Source organism: Zonotrichia albicollis, chromosome 24, assembly GCF_047830755.1.
Source record: "Zonotrichia albicollis isolate bZonAlb1 chromosome 24, bZonAlb1.hap1, whole genome shotgun sequence".
Classification (NCBI taxonomy): Eukaryota; Metazoa; Chordata; class Aves; order Passeriformes; family Passerellidae; genus Zonotrichia; species Zonotrichia albicollis.
The window spans coordinates 540,845-559,152 of NC_133842.1; the positions used below are offsets into that span (position 1 = coordinate 540,845).

Consider the following 18,308-nt stretch of genomic DNA (forward strand, 5'->3'; position numbering starts at 1 on the left):
CAGCCTCAATTCCCCCCTAAATCCCCCCTAAAATGACCCAAAATGGCCCCAAATCCCCCCCAAATCTCCCCCAAAATGGCCCCAAATCTGACCCAAAATGACCCCAAACCCGGGGTAAATTTGGGGCGGGGTCTCCCCAATTTGAGGAGGGGTCTCACCCTGTCGGCAGCAGCATCAATGGCCGGTTGGTGGTAGAAGGAGGTGACGGCCTTGCAGCGCTCCCGGGCCAGGTCCGGGGGGGTTTGGTCGGCGGCGCCGCGGGCGGGGGGCACGCGGGGGGGCACGCGGGGGGGCACGCGGGGGGGCACGAGGGAGGCCCCGCCCCCAGACCCCCGCAGACCCCCCCCCAAAACGCGCCCCAGCATCTCCTGTAATGGGGGGAGGGGGAATGAAAGGGTTAATGGGGTGAGGGACACAAAAAAAAACAAAAATTCCACCCCAAAAAACCCAAAAATCCACCCCAAAAATCCCCCCCAAAACGCGCCCCAGCATCTCCTGTGTGGGGATGAAAGGGTTAATGGGGTGAGGAACACAAAAAAACCCAAAAATTCCACCCAAAAATCCACCCAAAAACCTCAAAATTCACTCAAAAATCCACCCAAAAATCCACCCCCAAAAACCCCAAAATTCATCCAAAAATCCACCCAAAAACCTCAAAAATCCACCCAAAAATCCACCCAAAAACCCCAAAATTCACCCAAAAATCTACCCAAAAACCCAAAAATCCCACCCCAAAAACCTCAAAATTCACCCAAAAATCCACCCAAAAACCCCAAAATTCATCCAAAAATCCACCCAAAAACCCCCAAAACCCCACCCCAAAAACCCCGAAAAATTCATCCAAAAAACCCCAAAAATCCACCCAAAAACCTCAAAAATCCACCCAAAAATCCACCCAAAAAATCCCAAAAATCCACCCAAAATTCCACCCAAAAGCCTCTAAAATTCACTCAAAAATCCACCCAAAAACCCCAAAAATCCCACCCCAAAAATCCCCCTCAAAAAACCCCAAAACTCACCCAAAAATCCACACAAAAACCTCAAAAATCCACCCAAAAATCCATTTAAAAACCTCAAAAATCCCACCCCAAAAAAACCAAAAAACCCCAAAAATTCAACACCAAAAAAACCCCAAAATCCACCAAATAAAACCCCAAAAATCCTCCCAAAAACCCCCAAAATCCCATCAGGAAAAGACCCCAAAATTCAGCCCAAAACCCCCAAAAATCTCCTGAAATTACCCCAAAAATCACCCATGGACCCTTATCCCCTCAGAGTTGGCCTCAAAAATCTCTTTTTTACCTCAAAATGCCCTCAAAAACTGCCCCAAAACAACTTTTCCCCTCAGAGTTTCCCCAAAATCAAACCTCAAAATGTCCAGAACTGCAAAAAAATTGGATTTAAATATCTGGGATCCCTTTTTCCCCTCAGAATTACCCCAAAAACTGCTCAAAATCCCCCCAAAAATCTGTCTGAAAACCAATTTTCCCCTCAGAATTTCTTCTCAAAATGCCCAAAACCCCCCAAAAAAATTGGATTTAAATATCTGGGATCCCTTTTTCCCCTCAGAATTACCCCAAAAACTCCTCAAGGATGCATTTTTTACCTCAAAATCCCCTCAAAAACTGCCCCAAAACCACTTTTCCCCTCAGAGTTTCCCCAAAATCAAAATTTTAAAGGTCCAAGACCTCCTTTTTTCCCTCAAATTCACCCCAAAACAGCTCAGGGATCCCTTTTTTCCCCTCAGAGTTGCCCCAAAAATCACTTTTTCCCCTCAAAATCCTCTCAAAAACCATCCCAAAACCATTTTTCCCCTCAGATTTTCCTCAAAATCAAACATCAAAAAGTCCAGAACCCCAAAAAAAGAGGATTTAAGTATCTGGGATCCCTTTTTCCCCTCAGAATTCCCCCAAAAAACTGTCCCAAAACCACTTTTCCCCTCAGAATTTCTTCTCAAAATGCCCAAAACCCCCCAAAAAAGAGGATTTAAGTATCTGGGATCCCTTTTCCCCCTCAGAATTACCCCAAAAACTCCTCAAGGATGCATTTTTTACCTCAAAATCCCCTCAAAAACTGCCCCAAAACCATTTTTCCCCTCACAGTTTCCCCAAAATCAAAATTTTAAAGGTCCAAAACCTTCTTTTTTTCCCTCAAAATACCCCAAAAACAGCTCAGGGACCCCTTTTTTCCCTCAGAGTTGCCCCAAAAATCCCTTTTTCCCCTCAAAATCCCCTCAAAAACTGCCCCAAAACCATTTTTCCCCTCAGTGTTTCCCCAAAATAAAACCTCAAATGCCCAAAACCCCAAAAAAAGAGGATTTAAGTATCCGGGATCCCTTTTCCCCCTCAGAATCCCCCCAAAAACTCCTCAAGGACGAATTTTTTACCTCAGAATTCCCCCAAAAAACTGTCCCAAAATCACTTTTCCCCTCAGAATTTCTTCTCAAAATGCTCAAAACCCAAAAAAAAAGAGGATTTAAGTATCTGGGATCCCTTTTCCCCCTCAGAATTACCCCAAAAACTCCCCAAGGACGCATTTTTTACCTCAAAATCCCCCAAAAACTATCCCAAAACAACTTTTCCCCTCAGAGTTTCCCCAAAATCAAAATTTTAAAGGTCCAAGACCTCCTTTTTTTCCTCAAATTCACCCCAAAACCGCTCTGGGATCCCTTTTTTCCCTCAGAGTTGCCCCAAAAATCACTTTTTCCCCTCAAAAACTACCCCAAAACAACTTTTCCCCTCAGAGTTTCCCCAAAAATAAAACCTCAAAATGTCCAGAACCCCAAAAAAAGAGAATTTAAGTATCTGGGATCCCTTTTTCCCCACAGAATTACCCCAAAAACTCCTCAAGGATGCATTTTTTACCTCAAAATCCCCCCAAAAATCTGTCCCCAAAACCACTTTTCCCCTCAGAATTTCTTCTCAAAATGCCCAAAACCCCAAAAAAAGAGAATTTAAGTATCTGGAATCCCTTTTTCCCCTCAGAATCCCCCCCAAAACTGCTCAAGGACGCATTTTTTACCTCAGAATTCCCCTCAAAAACTGCCCCAAAACAACTTTTCCCCTCAGAATTTCCCCAAAATCAAAATTTGAAAGGTCCAAAACCTTCTTTTTTTCCTCAAATTCACCCCAAAACCGCTCCGGGTGCCCTTTTTTCCCTCAGAATTACCCCAAAAACTCCTCAAGGACGCATTTTTTACCTCAAAATCCCCCAAAAAACTGTCCCAAAACCAATTTTCCCCTCAGAATTTCTTCTCAAAATGCCCAAAACCCCCCAAAAAAGAGGATTTAAGTCTCCAGGATCCATTTTTCCCCTCAGAATCCCCCCAGAATCGCTCCGGGACCCCCTTTCCCCTCAGAGTTCCCTCAAAATAGAAACTCAAAAGGTCCAGAACACTCCTATAAGGGAATTAAAGTGTCCGGAACTCATTTTTTCCCCTTAAATTCACCCCAAAACCGCTCCGGGACCCTGTTTTCCCCTCAGGATTCCTCCCAAAACCGCTCTGGAACCCCGTTTTCCCCTCAGAGTTCCCTCAAAATAGAAACTGAAAAGGTCCAGAACACCCCCATAAGGGAATTTAAGTATCTAGAACTCCTTTTTTTTTGCTCAAATTCACCCATAAACCGTTCCGGGACCCTCTTTTCCCCCTCAGAATTGACGCAAACTCCTCAGGGACCCCCTTTCCCCTCAGAGTTCCCTCAAAATAGAAACTCAAAAGGTCCAGAACACTCCTATAAGGGAATTAAAGTGTCCGGAACTCATTTTTTCCCTTAAATTCACCCCAAAACCGCTCCGGGACTCCTTTTCCCCCTCAGGATTCCTCCCAAAACCGCTCTGGAACCCCGTTTTTCCCCTCAGAGTTCCCCCAAAATAGAAACTGAAAAGGTCCAGGACACTCCTATAGGAGAATTTAAGTATCCAGAACTCCTTTTTTTCCTCAAATTCACCCCAAAACCGCTCCGGGACCCTTTTTCCCCTCAGGATTCCTCCCAAAACTGCTCAGGGACCCCGTTTTTCCCCTCAGAGTTCCCTCAAAATAGAAACTGAAAAGGTCCGGGACACCCTTGTAAGGGAATTTAAGTATCCAGAACTCCTTCTTTTTTTGCTCAAATTCACCCATAAACCGTTCCGGGACCCTGTTTTCCCCTCAGAATTGCCGCAAACTCCTCAGGGACCCCCTTTTCCCCTCAGAGTTCTCCCAAAATAGAAACTGAAAAGGTCCAGGACACTCCTATAAGGGAATTTAAGTATCCGAAACTAATTTTTTTCCCTTAAATTCACCCCAAAACCGCTCCGGGACCCTGTTTTCCCCTCAGGATTCCTCCCAAAACCGCTCTGGAACCCCGTTTTCCCCTCAGAGTTCCCTCAAAATAGAAACTCTGAAGGTCCAGGACACCCCTATAAGGGAATTGAAGTGTCCGGAACTCATTTTTTCCCTTAAATTCACCCCAAAACGGCCCCAAGTCCCCCTTTTCCCCTCAGAATTACCCCAAAAACTCCTCAGGGACCCCTTTTTGCCTTTAACCCTCCTCCATTCCCACCTCTCCGCCCTCCCTTCTCCACAACCCCGTGTCCCAAACACAACCCCGGTGTCCGGACACTCCCTTTTCCCTCTCCATTTTCTCACTAAAAACCCTTCAATTTTACCCCAAAATCCCTTCAATTTTCCCCAAAAATTCCCCCAAATGTTCCCCCTCACCAACCAGCGGCCCCGGGGCCTCCCCGACACCTCCCCCGGGTTCGGCTCCGCCCCTCCCGTTGTTTCCCCCCCCACCCCCCCCGCGCGTTCCCCTCAGGGTGGTACCGTCCGGCCGCACTGCGCGTGCGCGGGAACCTGAGGGGAGCGGCGGGGACGCGGCGCCCCCTGGCGGCGGAGGTGTGAGGGGGGGCTCGGGATTTTGGGGCAAAAAAATGGGAATTTGGGAATTTTCTGAGGGGAAAAAGGGATCCCCCAGCTCTAAATCCAAGCTTTTTGGGGAAATTTGAGGGAGAAAGTGAGTTGGGGGGTTTTTTTGAGGGGAAAAAAAGGGGATTTTGGATTTTTTTCTGAGGGGAAAGAGGGGTCCCCAAGCTCTAAATGCAAAACTTCTGGGAAATTTTGAGGGAAAAAGATGGTCCCAATGAATTAATAATTTTTTTTTGAGGGAAAAAAGGGAATTTGGGAATTTTTCTGAGGGGAAAAAGGGATCCTCAAGCCGTAAATGCAAAATTTTGGGGAAATTTGAGGGAAAAGGGGGTCCCAGTGCATTAATTGGGGATTTTTTTGGCGAATAAAAGGCGAATTGGGAATTTTCTGAGGGAAAAAGGGATCCCCAAGCTCTAAATCCAAGCTTTTTGGGGAAATTTGAGGGAGAAAGTGAGTTGGGTTTTTTTTTTTGAGGAAAAAAAGGGATTTTGGGATTTTTTTCTGAGGGGAAAAAGGGGTCCCAAGCTCTAAATGCAAAACTTCTGGAAATTTTGAGGGAAAAGATGGTCCCAATGCATTAATAACTTTTTTTTTTGAGGAAAAAAAGGGAATTTGGGAATTTTTTCTGAGGGGAAAAAAGTGTCCTCAGGCTCTAAATCTCAATGTTCTAAGAAAATTTGAGGGGAAAAGGGGGGTCCCAGTGCATTAATTGGGGATTTTTTGGGCGAAAAAAAGCGAATTTGGGATTTTTTCTGAGGGGAAAATGGGGTCCCCAGAGCTCTAAATTCAAAGTTTTTGAGGAAAATTTGAGGGAAAAAGGAATCCCGGAACCTTTTTGAGGCGAAAAATGAGGAAAAAAAAGGGATTTCTGGAGCCTTTTTGAGGAAAAATTTGAGGGAAAATGTGAATTTCAAATCCTGAATTCCCTTTTTGGGGGAAAATTGAGGGGAAAAGGGGTCACACAAAGAATTGTGGTGGGTTTTGGACACTTTTTGTAAATTTTGATCATTTTAATGCAGTTTTTGACTCATTTAAGACACTTTTCTGTAACTTTTGCTCATTTTAATGCCATTTTTTGACCCTTTTAAGGCACTTCAATGTCACTTTTGGTCACTTTAATGCCTTTTTTTTGTCACTTTTGGCCACTTTATTGCCATTTTTGATCACTTAATGCCATTTTTGGTCACTTTAATGCCATTTTTGTCACTTTAATGCTGTTTATAATTTCTTTAATGCCATTTTTTGTCATTTTTGGTCACTTTAATGCCATTTTTGACCCTTTTAAGGCACTTCAATGTCACTTTTGGTCACTTTAATGCCATTTTTTTGTCATTTTTGGCCACTTTATTGCCATTTTTGATCACTTTAATGCCATTTTTGGTCACTTTAATGCCATTTTTGTCACTTTAATGCTGTTTATAATTTCTTTAATGCCATTTTTTGTCATTTTTGGCCACTTTATTGCCATTTTTGATCACTTTAATGCCATTTTTGGTCACTTTAATGCCGTTTATAATTTCTTTAATGCCATTTTTGGTCACTTTAATGCCATTTTTTCTCCATTTAAGACATTTAAATGTAACTTTTTCTCCATTTCCTGTAACTTTGCCTCCCTGTACACCAATTTTGGGTGGATTTCACTCAATTTGGGTCATTTTCTCTTATTTTTTGGTAGTTTCAGGTCTGTTTCAGGCAGTTTTGGGTCATTTTCTTTCAATTTTGGGTGGATTTCTCTCAATTTTGGGTGGATTTCTCTCCATTTTGGTCCATTTTCTGTCACTTTTTATTCCATTTTGAGTGGATTTCTCTCAGTTTTGGGTCATTTTGGGTGGGTTTCTCTCCATTTTGGGTGGATTTCTCTCCATTTTGGTTCATTTTCTGCCACTTTCACTCCATTTTCTGTCACTTTCACTCCATTCCGGGTCGGTTTCTCTCCATTTTGGTGGATTTCTCTCAATTTTGGTTCATTTTCTATCACTTTCACTCCATTTTGGGTGGATTTCATTCCACTTTAGGTGGGTTTCTCTCAGTTTGGGTGGATTTCTCTCAATTTTGGTTCATTTTCTTTTACTCCATTTTGAGTGGGTTTCTCCCCATTTTTGGGTGGGTTTCTCTCCATTTTGGGTCATTTTCTCTCAGTTTTGGGTGGTTTCAGGTCGGTTTCACTCCATTTTGGATGGGTTTCTCTCAGTTTTAGGTGGATTTTTCTCAATTTTGGCTCATTTTCTTTTACTTTTACTCCATTTTGGGTGGATTTCTCTCAGTTTTGGTTCATGTCCTGTCACTTTCACTCCATTTTGGGTCGGTTCTCTCAATTTTGGGCCACTTTTTGTCGGTTTAATTCCATTTTGGGTCATTTTCTCTCCATTTTAGGTAGTTTCAGGTCGGTTTCACTCATTTTGGGTGCATTTTCTCAATTTTGGTCATTCTCACTCCATTTTGGGCGGATTTCACTCCATTTAGGTGGGTTTCTCTTCATTTTGGGTCACTTTCACTCCATTTTGAGTAATTTTGGGTGGATTTCACTCCATTTTGTGCCATTTTGGGTCAGTTTCTCTCCATTTTGGGTGGGTTTCTCTCAATTTTGGTTCATTTTCTGTCACTTTCACTCCATTTTCTGTCACTTTCCCTCCATTTTGGGTCATTTTCTCTGAGTTTTGGTTCATTTTCTGTCACTTTCACTCCATTTTAGGTGGATTTCTCTCAAATTTGGTTCATTTTCTGTCACTTTCACTCCATTTTCTGTCACTTTCACTCCATTTTGGGTCATTTCTCTCCATTTTAGGTAGTTTCAGGTCGGTTTCACTCATTTTGGGTGCATTTTTCTCAATTTTGGGTGGGTTTCACTCCATTTTGGGTGGGTTTCTCTTCATTTTGGGTGGATTTCTCTCAATTTTGGTTCATTTTCTGTCACTTTCACTCCATTTTGGGTCATTCTCACTCCATTTTGGGTGGGTTTCACTCCATTTTGGGTGGGTTTCTCTCAATTTTGGTTCATTCTCTCTCCATTTTGGGTGGATCTCTCTCAGTTTTGGTTCATGTCCTGTCACTTTCACTCAGTTTTGGGTCAGTTTCTCTCAATTTTGGGCCACTTTTTGTCGGTTTAATTCATTTTGGGTCATTTTCTCTCCATTTTAGGTAGTTTCAGGTTGGTTTCACTCCATTTTGGTGCAATTTTCTCAATTTTGGGTCGGTTTCACTCCATTTTGGGTGGGTTTCACTCCATTTAGGTGGGTTTCTCTTCATTTTGGGTCACTTTCACTCCATTTTGAGTAATTTTGGGTGGATTTCACTCCATTTTGTGCCATTTTGGGTCGGTTTCTTTCCATTTTGGTGGATCTCTCTCAGTTTTGGTTCATTTTCTGTCACTTTCACTCCATTTTGGGTGGATTTCACTCCATTTTGGGTGGGTTTCTCTCAGTTTTGGGTGGTTTCAGGTCGGTTTCACTCCATTTTGGGTGGGTTTCTCTCCATTTTGGGCATTCTCACTCCATTTTGGGTGGGTTTCACTCCATTTCAGGTCGGTTTCTCTCTGTTTCAGGTCGGTTTCTCTCCGTTTCAGGTGGGTTTCTCTCTGTTTCGGGTCGTTTTCACTCGTTTGGTGCCGTTTTTTTGCCTTTTCCACCGTTGCATGTTGAGCGCCAGCAGGGCCAGGTTGACCCCGTAGGTGCTGATGCAACCAGGCACAGATCCCCAGTTCTGGGGCAATTTCACTGCAGTTTGGGGTCAGTTTGGGTCATTTCCACTCCATTTTGTGTCATTCTCACTCCATTTTGGGTCAGTTTCACTCCATTTTGGTTGGGTTTCTCTCCATTTTGGGTGGGTTTCTCTCCATTTTGGTTCATTTTCTGTCACTTTCACTCCATTTTGGGTGGATTTCTCTCAATTTCGGTTCATTTTCTGTCATTTTCACTCCATTTTGGGTGGGTTTCTCTCAGTTTTGGGTGGTTTCAGGTCGGTTTCTCTCCATTTTGGGTGGATTTCTCTCAGTTTTGGGTGGTTCTCTCCATTTTAGTTCATTTTCTGTCACTTTCACTCCATTTTGGGTCATTCTCACTCCATTTTGGGTGGGTTTCTCTCCATTTTGGGTCATTTTCTCTCCATTTTAGGTAGTTTCAGGTCACTTTCACTCCATTTTGGGTCATTTTCTCTCCGTTTTGGGTGGTTTCAGGTCGGTTTCACTCCATTTTGGGTGGGTTTCTCTCAATGTTGGGTGGATTTGTCTCAATTTTGGTTCATTTTCTGTCACTTTCACTCCATTTTGGGTCACTTTTCTCCATTTTGGGTCATTTGGGTGGATTTCTCTCCGTTTTGGCTCATTTTCTTTTACTTTTACTCCATTTGGGTGGATTTCTCTCAATTTTGGTTCATTTTCTGTCACTTTCACTCCATTTTGTGCCACTTTCACTCCATTTTGGGTGGGTTTCACTCCATTTAGGGTCATTTTCTCTGAGTTTTGGGTGGTTTCCAGTCGGTTTCATTCCATTTTGGGTGGGTTTCTCTCAGTTTTGGTGGGTTTCCCACCATTTTGTGTCACTTTCACTCCATTTTGCGTCATTCTCACTCATTTTGAGTGGATTTCTCTCAATTTCGGTTAATTCTCTGTCACTTTCACTGCATTTTGGGTGGGTTTCCCTCCATTTTGGGTCAGTTTCTCTCAGTTTCGGGTGGTTTCTGGTCGGTTTCTCTCCCTTTCAGGTGGGTTTCTCTCTGTTTTGGGTGGGTTTCACTCCAATTTAGGTGGATTTCTCTCCGTTTTGGTTCATTTTCTGTCACTGTCACTCCGTTTTGAGTCATTTTCTCTCAGTTTTGGGTGGTTTTGGGTGGATTTCACTCAGTTTTGGTGCCGTTTTTTTGCCGTCTCCACCGCTGCAGGTTGAGCGCCAGCAGGGCCAGGTTGACCCGTAGGTGCTGACGCAGACCAGGCACAGATCCCTGAGGCCGAAGAGCAGAACGGCCCCGAGCCAGAGCGACGCCAGCGCCGACAGCGACGAGGTGACCACGAGGGTGAGGGCGGGGACACGGCCATGATGGAGAGCTGGGAGGGGGGAAATAAATGGGGATGAGATGGGGAAAAAATGGGAAAAAATGGGGAAAAAATGGGGAAAAAATGGGGGAAAAATGGGGAAAAAATGGGGCTGAAATGGGGAAAAATGGGGGAAAAATGGGGATGAAATGGGGAAATAATGGGGAAAAAATGGGGAAAAAAAGGGGAAAAAATGGGGAAAAATGGGGTAAAAATGGGGAAAAAATGGGGAAAAAGTGCGGAAATAATGGGAAATAATGGGGAAAAAATGGGGAAAAATGGGGAAAAAATGGGGGAAAAATGGGGAAAAATGGGGAAAAAATGGGGAAAAATGGGGCAAAATGGGGAAAAAATGGGGGGAAAAATGGGGAAAAAATGGGGAAAAAATGGGGCTGAAATGGGGAAAAATGGGGGAAAAATGGGGAAAAAATGGGGAAAAAATGGGGCTGAAATGGGGAAAATATGGGGGGAAAATGGGGGGAAAATGGGGAAAAAATGGGGAAAATATGGGAAAATATGGGGGAAAAATGGGGGAAAAATGGGGAAAAAATGGGGAAAAATGGGGCTGAAATGGGGAAAAAATGGGGAAAAATGGGGAAAAAATGGGGGAAAATGGGGAAAAAATGGGGCAAAAATGGGGCAAAAATGGGGAAAAAATGGGCTGAAATGGGGGAAAAATGGGGAAAAAATGGGAAAAAATGGGGAAAAAATGGGGCTGAAATGGGGCTGAAATGGGGAAAAAATGGGGAAAAAATGGGGCTGAAATGGGGAAAAAATGGGGAAAAAATGGGGCTGAAATGGGGAAAAAATGGGGGAAAAATGGGGAAAAATGGGGCTGAAATGGGGAATAAATGGGGAAAAAATGGGGATGAGATGGGGAAAAAATGGAGAAAAAAATGGGGAAAAAATGGGGCTGAGATGGGGAAAAATGGGCTGAAATGAGGCTGAAATGGGGAAAAAATGGGGAAAAAATGGGGAAAAATGGGGAAAAAATGGGGAAAAAATGGGGAAAAAATGGGGAAAATATGGGGAAAAAATGGGGAAAAAATGGGGGGGAAATGGGGAAAAAATGGGGAAAAATGGGGAAAAAATGGGGGAAAAATGGGGAAAAATGGGGGAAAAATGGGGGAAAAAATGGGGAAAAAATGGGGGAAAATGGGGAAAAAATGGGGAAAAATGGGGGAAAATGGGGAAAAAATGGGGAAAAAGTGTGGAAAAAATGGGGGGAAAATGGGGGAAAAATGGGGAAAAAATGGGGAAAAAATGGGGAAAAATGGGGCTGAAATGGGGAAAAAATGGGGCTGAAATGGGGAAAAAATGGGGAAAAAATGGGGGAAAAATGGGGAAAAAATGGGGAAAAAATGGGGCTGAAATGGGGAAAAAATGGGGGAAAAATGGGGGAAAAATGGGAAAAAAATGGGGAAAAAAGGGGGAAAAAATGGGGGAAAAAATGGGGGAAAAATGGGGAAAAAATGGGGCAGAAATGGGAACAAAAAGGGGAAAAAATGGGGAAAAAATAGGGAAAAAATGGGTAAAAAATGGGGAAAAATGGGGAAAAAATGGGGAAAAATGGGGAAAAAATGGGGCTGAAATGGGGAAAAATGGCGGAAAAATGGGGAAAAAATGGGGAAAAAATGGGGAAAAAATTGGGAAAAAATGGGGAAAAATGGGGAAAAAATGGGGCTGAAATGGGGCTGAAATGGGGAAAAAATGGGGAAAAATGGGGGGAAAATGGGGCTGAAATGGGGAAAAATGGGGAAAAAATGGGGAAAAAATGGGGCTGAAAAGGGGGAAAAATGGGGAAAAAATGGGGGAAAAATGGGGCTGAAATGGGGAAAAAATGGGGAAAAAATGGGGAAAAATGGGGAAAAAATGGGGAAAAATGGGGAAAAAATGGGGCTGAAACGGGGAAAAATGGCGGAAAAATGGGGAAAAAATGGGGAAAAAATGGGGAAAAAATTGGGAAAAAATGGGGAAAAATGGGGAAAAAATGGGGAAAAAATGGGGGGAAAATGGGGAAAAATGGGGAAAAAATGGGGCTGAAATGGGGAAAAAATGGGGAAAAAATAGGGAAAAAATGGGGAAAAAATGGGAAAAAATGGGGAAAAAATGGGGAAAAAATGGGGCTGAAATGGGGAAAAAATGGGGAAAAAATGGGGAAAAATGGGGGAAAAATGGGGAAAAAATGGGGAAAAATGGGGGGAAAATGGGGAAAAATGGGGAAAACATGGGGCTGAAATGGGGCTGAAATGGGGAAAAAATGGGGAAAAAATGTGGAAGAAATGGGGAAAAAATGGGGAAAAAATGGGGTAAAAATGGGGAAAAAATGGGGAAAAAATGGGGGAAAAATGGGGAAAAAATGGGGGAAAAATGGGGAAAAAATGGGGCTGAAATGGGGCTGAAATGGGGAAAAAATGGGGAAAAATGGGGGGAAAATGGGGCTGAAATGGGGCTGAAATGGGGAAAAAATGGGGCTGAAATGGGGAAAAAATGTGGCAAAAATGGGGCTGAAATGGAGCCAAAATGGGGCTGAAATGGGGAAAAAATGGGGAAAAAATGGGGGAAAAATGGGGAAAAAATGGGGGAAAAATGGGGAAAAAATGGGGAAAAAATGGGGAAAAATGGGGAAAAAATGGGGAAAAAATGGGTGAAAAATGGGGCTGAAATGGGGAAAAAAGGGGGAAAAATGGGGAAAAAATGGGGATGAGATGGGGGAAAAATGGGGAAAAAATGGGGCTGAAATGGGGAAAAAATGGGGGTGAAATGGGGAAAAAATGGGGCAAGAAATGGGGAAAAAATGGGGAAAAAGGGGAAAAAATGGGGAAAAAATGGGGCTGAAATGGGGGAAAAATGGGGCTGAAATGGGGCTGAAATGGGGAAAAAATGGGGCTGAAATGGGGAAAAATGTGGCAAAAATGGGGCTGAAATGGAGCCAAAATGGGGCTGAAATGGGGCTGAAATGGAGCCAAAATGGCACCGAAATGACACCATGGGGGCACTGAAATGGCACTGAAATTGAGCCAAAATGGAGCCGAAATGGACCCAAATGGACCCGAAATGGGGACAAATGGCACTGAAATGGTGCTGAAATGGAGCCAAAATGGCACCAAAAATGTCACTATGGGGGCATCAAAATTGGACCAAAGGGGCACCAGAATGGCGCCAAAATGGCACAAAAATGGTGCCAAAATGGAGGCAAAGGGGTCACTAAAGGGGCACAAAAATGTCACTGAAATGGCGCCAAATGGAGGCAAAAGGGAGCAAAAATGGAACCAAAATGGCACCAGAATGGCACCATGGGGACACTGAAATGGCACTAAATGGTACCAAAATGGCGCTGAAATGGAGCCAAAGGGGGCAACAAAATGGCACCGAAATGGTGCCAAAATGGCACTGAAATGGCAAAAAAATGGCAATAAAATGGCACCATAGGTTCAGCAAAGGGGGCACTAAAGGGGTCACTAAAGGGTCACCAAAATGGCACCGAAATGGCACCAAAATGGCACTGAAATAGCGCCAAAATGGTGCCAAAAATGTCACCATGGGGGCACCAAAATGGCACCAAAATGTTTCTCTCCAGTCTATTCCAGTTTGTCCCCAGCTCATTCCCAGTGTCCCCAGTTTGTCCCCAGTCCCTCCCAGTGTCCCCAGTTTGTCCCCCGTTTGTCCCCAGTCCCTCCCAGTGTCCCCAGTTTGTTCCCAGTTTGTCCCCAAACCATTCCCAGTGTCCCCAGTTTGTCCCCAGTTTTGTCACCAGTCCCTCCAGTGTCCCCAGTTTGTCCCCAGTCCCTCCCAGTGTCCCCAGTCCCTCCAGCCATTCCCAGTGTCCCAGTCCCTCCCAGTGTCCCCAGTTTGTCCCCAGTCCCTCCCAGTGTCCCCAGTCCCTTCCAGCCCATTCCCAGTGTCCCCAGTTTCTCCCCAGTGTCCCCAAAATGTCCCAGTTTGTCCCCAGTCCCTCCCAGTGTCCCCAGTTTGTTCCCAGTTTGTCCCAAACCATTCCCAGTGTCCCCAGTTTGTCCCCAGTTTGTCACCAGTCCCTCCCAGTGTCCCCAGTTTGTCCCCAGTCCCTCCCAGTGTCCCAGTCCCTTCCAGCCCATTCCCAGTGTCCCCAGTCCCTCCAGTGTCCCCAGTTTGTCCCCAGTCCCTCCCAGTGTCCCCAGTCCCTTCCAGCCCATTCCCAGTGTCCCCAGTTTGTCCCCAAACCATTCCCAGTGTCCCCAGTGTGTCCCCAGTCCCTCCAGTGTCCCCAGTCCCTTCCAGCCCATTCCAGTGTCCCCAGTTTCTCCCCAGTGTCCCCAAAATGTCCCCAGTTTGTCTCCAGACCCCTCCCAGTGTCCCCAAGCTCTTTCCAGTGTCCCCAGTCCCTCCCAGTATAACCCAGCCCATTCCAAACCCCTCCCAGTCCCTCCCAGTTCATCCCAGTCCCCTCCCAGCCCATTCCCAGTATAAACCAGTATAAACCAGTATAACCCAGTATCCCCTGTCCCTCCAGTATAAACCAGTTCCCTCACAGTCCCTCCCAATCCCCCCCCAATCCCCTCCAGTCCCTTCCCAGTTTATCCCAGTCCCCTTTTAACCCCTCCAGTCCCTCCCAGTATAAACCAGTATAACCCAGTATCCCCCGGTCCCTCCCAGTCCATTCCCAATGTATCCCAGTATAACCCGGTTCCCTCCCAGTCCATCCAGTCCCTCCCAGTTCATCCCAGTCCCCTTTTAACCCCTCCCAGTATAAACCAGTTTCCCCCAATCCCCTCCCAGTTTCCCCCAGTCCATCCCAGTCCCTCCCAGTTTATCCCAGTCCCCTCCCAGCCCATTCCCAGTATAAACCAGTATAACCCAGTATCCCCTGTCCCTCCCAGTATAAACCAGTTCCCTCCCAGTCCCTCCCAATCCCCCCCCTAATCCCTCCCAGTCCCTTCCCAGTTTGTCCCAGTCCATCCCAGTCCCCTTTTAACCCCTCCCAGTATAAACCAGTTTCCCCAATCCCCTCCCAGTTTCCCCCAGTCCATCCAGTCCTCCAGTTTATCCCAGTCCCCTCCCAGCCCATTCCCAGTATAAACCAGTATAACCCAGTATCCCCTGTCCCTCCCAGTACAAACCAGTTCCCTCCCAGTCCCTCCCAATCCCCCCCCAATCCCCTCCCAGTTCATCCAGTTCACCCCAGTCCCCTCCCAGCCCATTCCCAGTATAAACCAGTATAAACCAGTATAACCCAGTATCCCCGGTCCCTCCCAGTCCATTCCAATGTATCCAGTATAACCCGGTTCCCTCCCAGTCCATCCCAGTCCCTCCCAGTTTATCCAGTCCCTCCCAGTCCCTCCCAGTATAACCAGTCCCTGCTTACCCAGCATGCCTTGCAGCAGGTAGAAGAGCAGCCCAATGGCACCATTGGGGACGTTCAGGGCGCTGTCCCTGCCCACCAGGTGCTCCAGCAGCCCCAGGCCACGCCCCCACCTGGAAAAAGGGGCGGGGCAACACTCAGACACGCCACAAGGCAGCTACGCACGCCCCCATGCCCATATATGGTGTGCATAGGTGGATAAACCACGCCCCTTATTGATGTTAAGCCACGCCCCAGGTTGTTTTGCTGCTCTAAGCCACGCCCCCTTTAGTAAAGGCACACCCATTTCCACATCTTCATGTCCATACATGGTCGTAACTAGGTTAAACCACACCCCCATGCCCATATATGGTGTGCATAGGTGGATAAACCACGCCCCTTATTATTGTTGTTAAGCAACGCCCCAGGTTGCTTTGCTGCTCTAAGCCACGCCCCCTCAGCAAAGCCACGCCCAACCCCCCTCATGTTTATATATAGTAATAACTAGGTTAAACCACACCCCCATGCCCATATATGGTGTGCATAAGTGGATAAACCACGCCCCTTATTGTTGTTAAGCCACGCCCTATGTTGCTTTGGTGCTCTAAGCCACGCCCCCTTTAGTTAAGCCACACCCATTTCCACATCTTCATGTCCATATACGGTCATAACTAGGTTAAACCACACCCCCATGCCCATATATGGTGTGCACAGGTGATAAACCACGCCCCTTATTGTTAAGCCACGCCCCAGATTGCTTTGCTGCTCTAAGCCACACCCCCTCAGCAAAGCCACGCCCAATCCCCCTCTCATGTCTATATATGGTAATAACTAGATTAAACCACACCCCATGCCCATATATGGTGTGCATAAGTGGATAAACCACGCCCCTTATTGTTAAGCCACGCCCCAGATTGCTTTGGTGCTCTAAGCCACGCCCCCTTTTGTTAAGCACACCCACTTCAACATCTTCATGTCCATATATGGTCATAACTAGGTTAAACCACGCCCCCATGCCCATATATGGTGTGCATAGGTGGATAAACCACGCCCCTTATTGTTAAGCCACGCCCCAGGATGCTTTGGTGCTCTAAGCCACACCCCCTTTAGTTAAGCCACACCCATTTCCATCTCTTCATGTCCATATATGGTCATAACTAGGTTAAACCACACCCCCATGCCCATATATGGTGTGCACAGGTGGATAAACCACGCCCCTTATTGTTAAGCCACGCCCCAGGTTGCTTTGCTGCTCTAAGCCACGCCCCCTCAGCAAAGCCACGCCCAACCCCCCTCATGTTTATATATAGTAATAACTAGGTTAAACCACACCCCCATGCCCATATATGGTGTGCATAAGTGGATAAACCACGCCCCTTATTGTTGTTAAGCCACGCCCTATGTTGCTTGGTGCTCTAAGCCACGCCCCCTTTAGTTAAGCCACACCCATTTCACATCTTCATGACCATATATGGTCATAACTAGGTTAAACCACACCCCCATGTCCATATATGGTGTGCATAGGTGGATAAACCACGCCCCTTATTGTTAAGCCACGCCCCAGATTGCTTTGCTGCTCTAAGCCACGCCCCCTTTAGTTAAGCCACGCCCAATCCCCCCTCTCATGTCTATATATAGTAATAACTAGATTAAACCACACCCCCATGCCCATATATGGTGTGCATAAGTGGATAAACCACGCCCCTTATTGTTGTTAAGCCACGCCCAGGTTGCTTTGCTGCTCTAAGCCACGCCCCCTCAGCAAAGCCACGCCCAATCCCCCATCTCATGTCCATATATGGTAATAACTAGGTTAAGCCACACCCCCATGCCCATATATGGTGTGCACAGGTGGATAAGCCACACCCCTTATCAGTCCTAAGCCACGCCCCCAGATTGCACCGACGCTTTGCTGCTCTAAGCCACGCCATTTAGTGAGGCCACACCCAATTCCACTCCTCATGCCATATATGGTTATAAATTGTTAAACCACGCCCCCATAGCCATATATGGGCACAGCTAAATTGTTAAACCACGCCCCATAGCCATATATGGGCACAGCTTGGCCACACCCCCATGTGGCAACAGGCAGAAGCCACGCCCTCTTGCCATATATGGAAATACCCAAGCCACGCCCATATTTGGTCATAAGCATCCCCCTTTATTCCCCCATATATAGACATAAGTGATACAAGCCCCTCCCCTTCATTAATATAAGCACAAGCCACGCCCACATGGCTATATATGGGTGTAACACAACCACACCCTTGACCATATATGGCACAATCTGAAGCCACGCCTCCACATCCATATAAGGACAACATACAAGCCACGCCCCTATGACCATGTACGGACACAAGCCACGCCTTCACACCCATATATGGACATAACATGCAAGCCACGCCCCTGTAACCATATATGGACACAAGCCACGCCTTCACACCCATATATGGACATGCAGCACCAGCCATTATCCCATATATGAGTCTAATTACCATAAACCAAGCCACGCCCCTCACACCCTCTCCTAGAATTTTAAGCCCCGCCCTTTCCCCTCACGATCCCCGCCCACAGCACCTCCTAGCGGCCCGCCCTTCCCTCACCCCATTGGCTGCCGCCTCACATAAGCTCCGCCCACTCCCATTTCGCGCCCCCTAGCGTCCCGCCCCTCCTCTCGCTCCCATTGGCCGCCGCCTCACGTAAGCCCCGCCCACTCCCGTTCCCGCCCTCCCCCTCCCGTTATTCCCGGGCCGTTCCGGCGCTTTTACCGGGAGGAGAACACCCGGGTGCAGGACACGGAGGGCCCCAGGTCGCAGGCGGCTCGGTAGGACGGGTCCTTCGCCGCCTGGTGCTCCACATGCAGCGCGTACACCGACAGCGCCGCGCCCGCCACGCACAGCACCGCCCGCAGCACCCCCGCCATCGTTCAACCCCGATTGGGCGGTGCCGCTGCCACTCCCACCTCCCCTCTCCGCTGATTGGCCGACAGCGATAAAGCTCCGCCTTGCTTCCTGTTTGGCTGCGGGGGATGATGGGAGGTGTAGTTCTTTTGCTTG

The 18,308-nt window shown here is 46.4% G+C and overlaps 2 protein-coding genes and 1 long non-coding RNA gene across 8 annotated transcripts in view; 1 reads left to right on the forward strand and 2 right to left on the reverse strand.

The window, feature by feature from the left end:
* The window catches only part of LOC141731690 (branched-chain alpha-ketoacid dehydrogenase kinase-like), a 41,602-nt gene extending 36,858 nt beyond the window's left edge, over window positions 1–4,744 (reverse strand). For 4 of the 6 annotated variants that reach the window (XM_074558143.1, XM_074558138.1, XM_074558140.1 and 1 more), the window contains exons 1-2: window positions 4,542–4,634; window positions 159–368 (exon numbers count right to left, since the gene is read on the reverse strand). In XM_074558143.1, the coding sequence (XP_074414244.1) occupies window positions 159–368; window positions 4,542–4,619 (288 nt within the window). In that variant the 5' untranslated portion in view covers window positions 4,620–4,634. Of the gene's footprint in view, window positions 1–158; window positions 369–4,541; window positions 4,635–4,699 lie in introns of those variants that run through there. The other 2 variants (XM_074558141.1, XM_074558142.1) reach the window with 2 other exon arrangements.
* A 57-nt stretch (window positions 4,745–4,801) lies between these two features.
* On the forward strand, window positions 4,802–15,497 carry LOC141731719 (uncharacterized). Its single transcript, XR_012583690.1, has 3 exons — window positions 4,802–4,876; window positions 9,782–9,901; window positions 15,293–15,497. It is a non-coding gene; the product is annotated as an uncharacterized LOC141731719 (long non-coding RNA).
* On the reverse strand, window positions 9,187–18,230 carry LOC141731704 (vitamin K epoxide reductase complex subunit 1-like). Its single transcript, XM_074558188.1, is given in 4 exon segments — window positions 9,187–9,810; window positions 9,813–9,944; window positions 15,277–15,386; window positions 18,021–18,230. Coding segments are annotated over 4 exon segments (471 nt in total). The 5' UTR covers window positions 18,176–18,230; the 3' UTR covers window positions 9,187–9,736.
* Window positions 18,231–18,308: the final 78 nt, after the last annotated feature.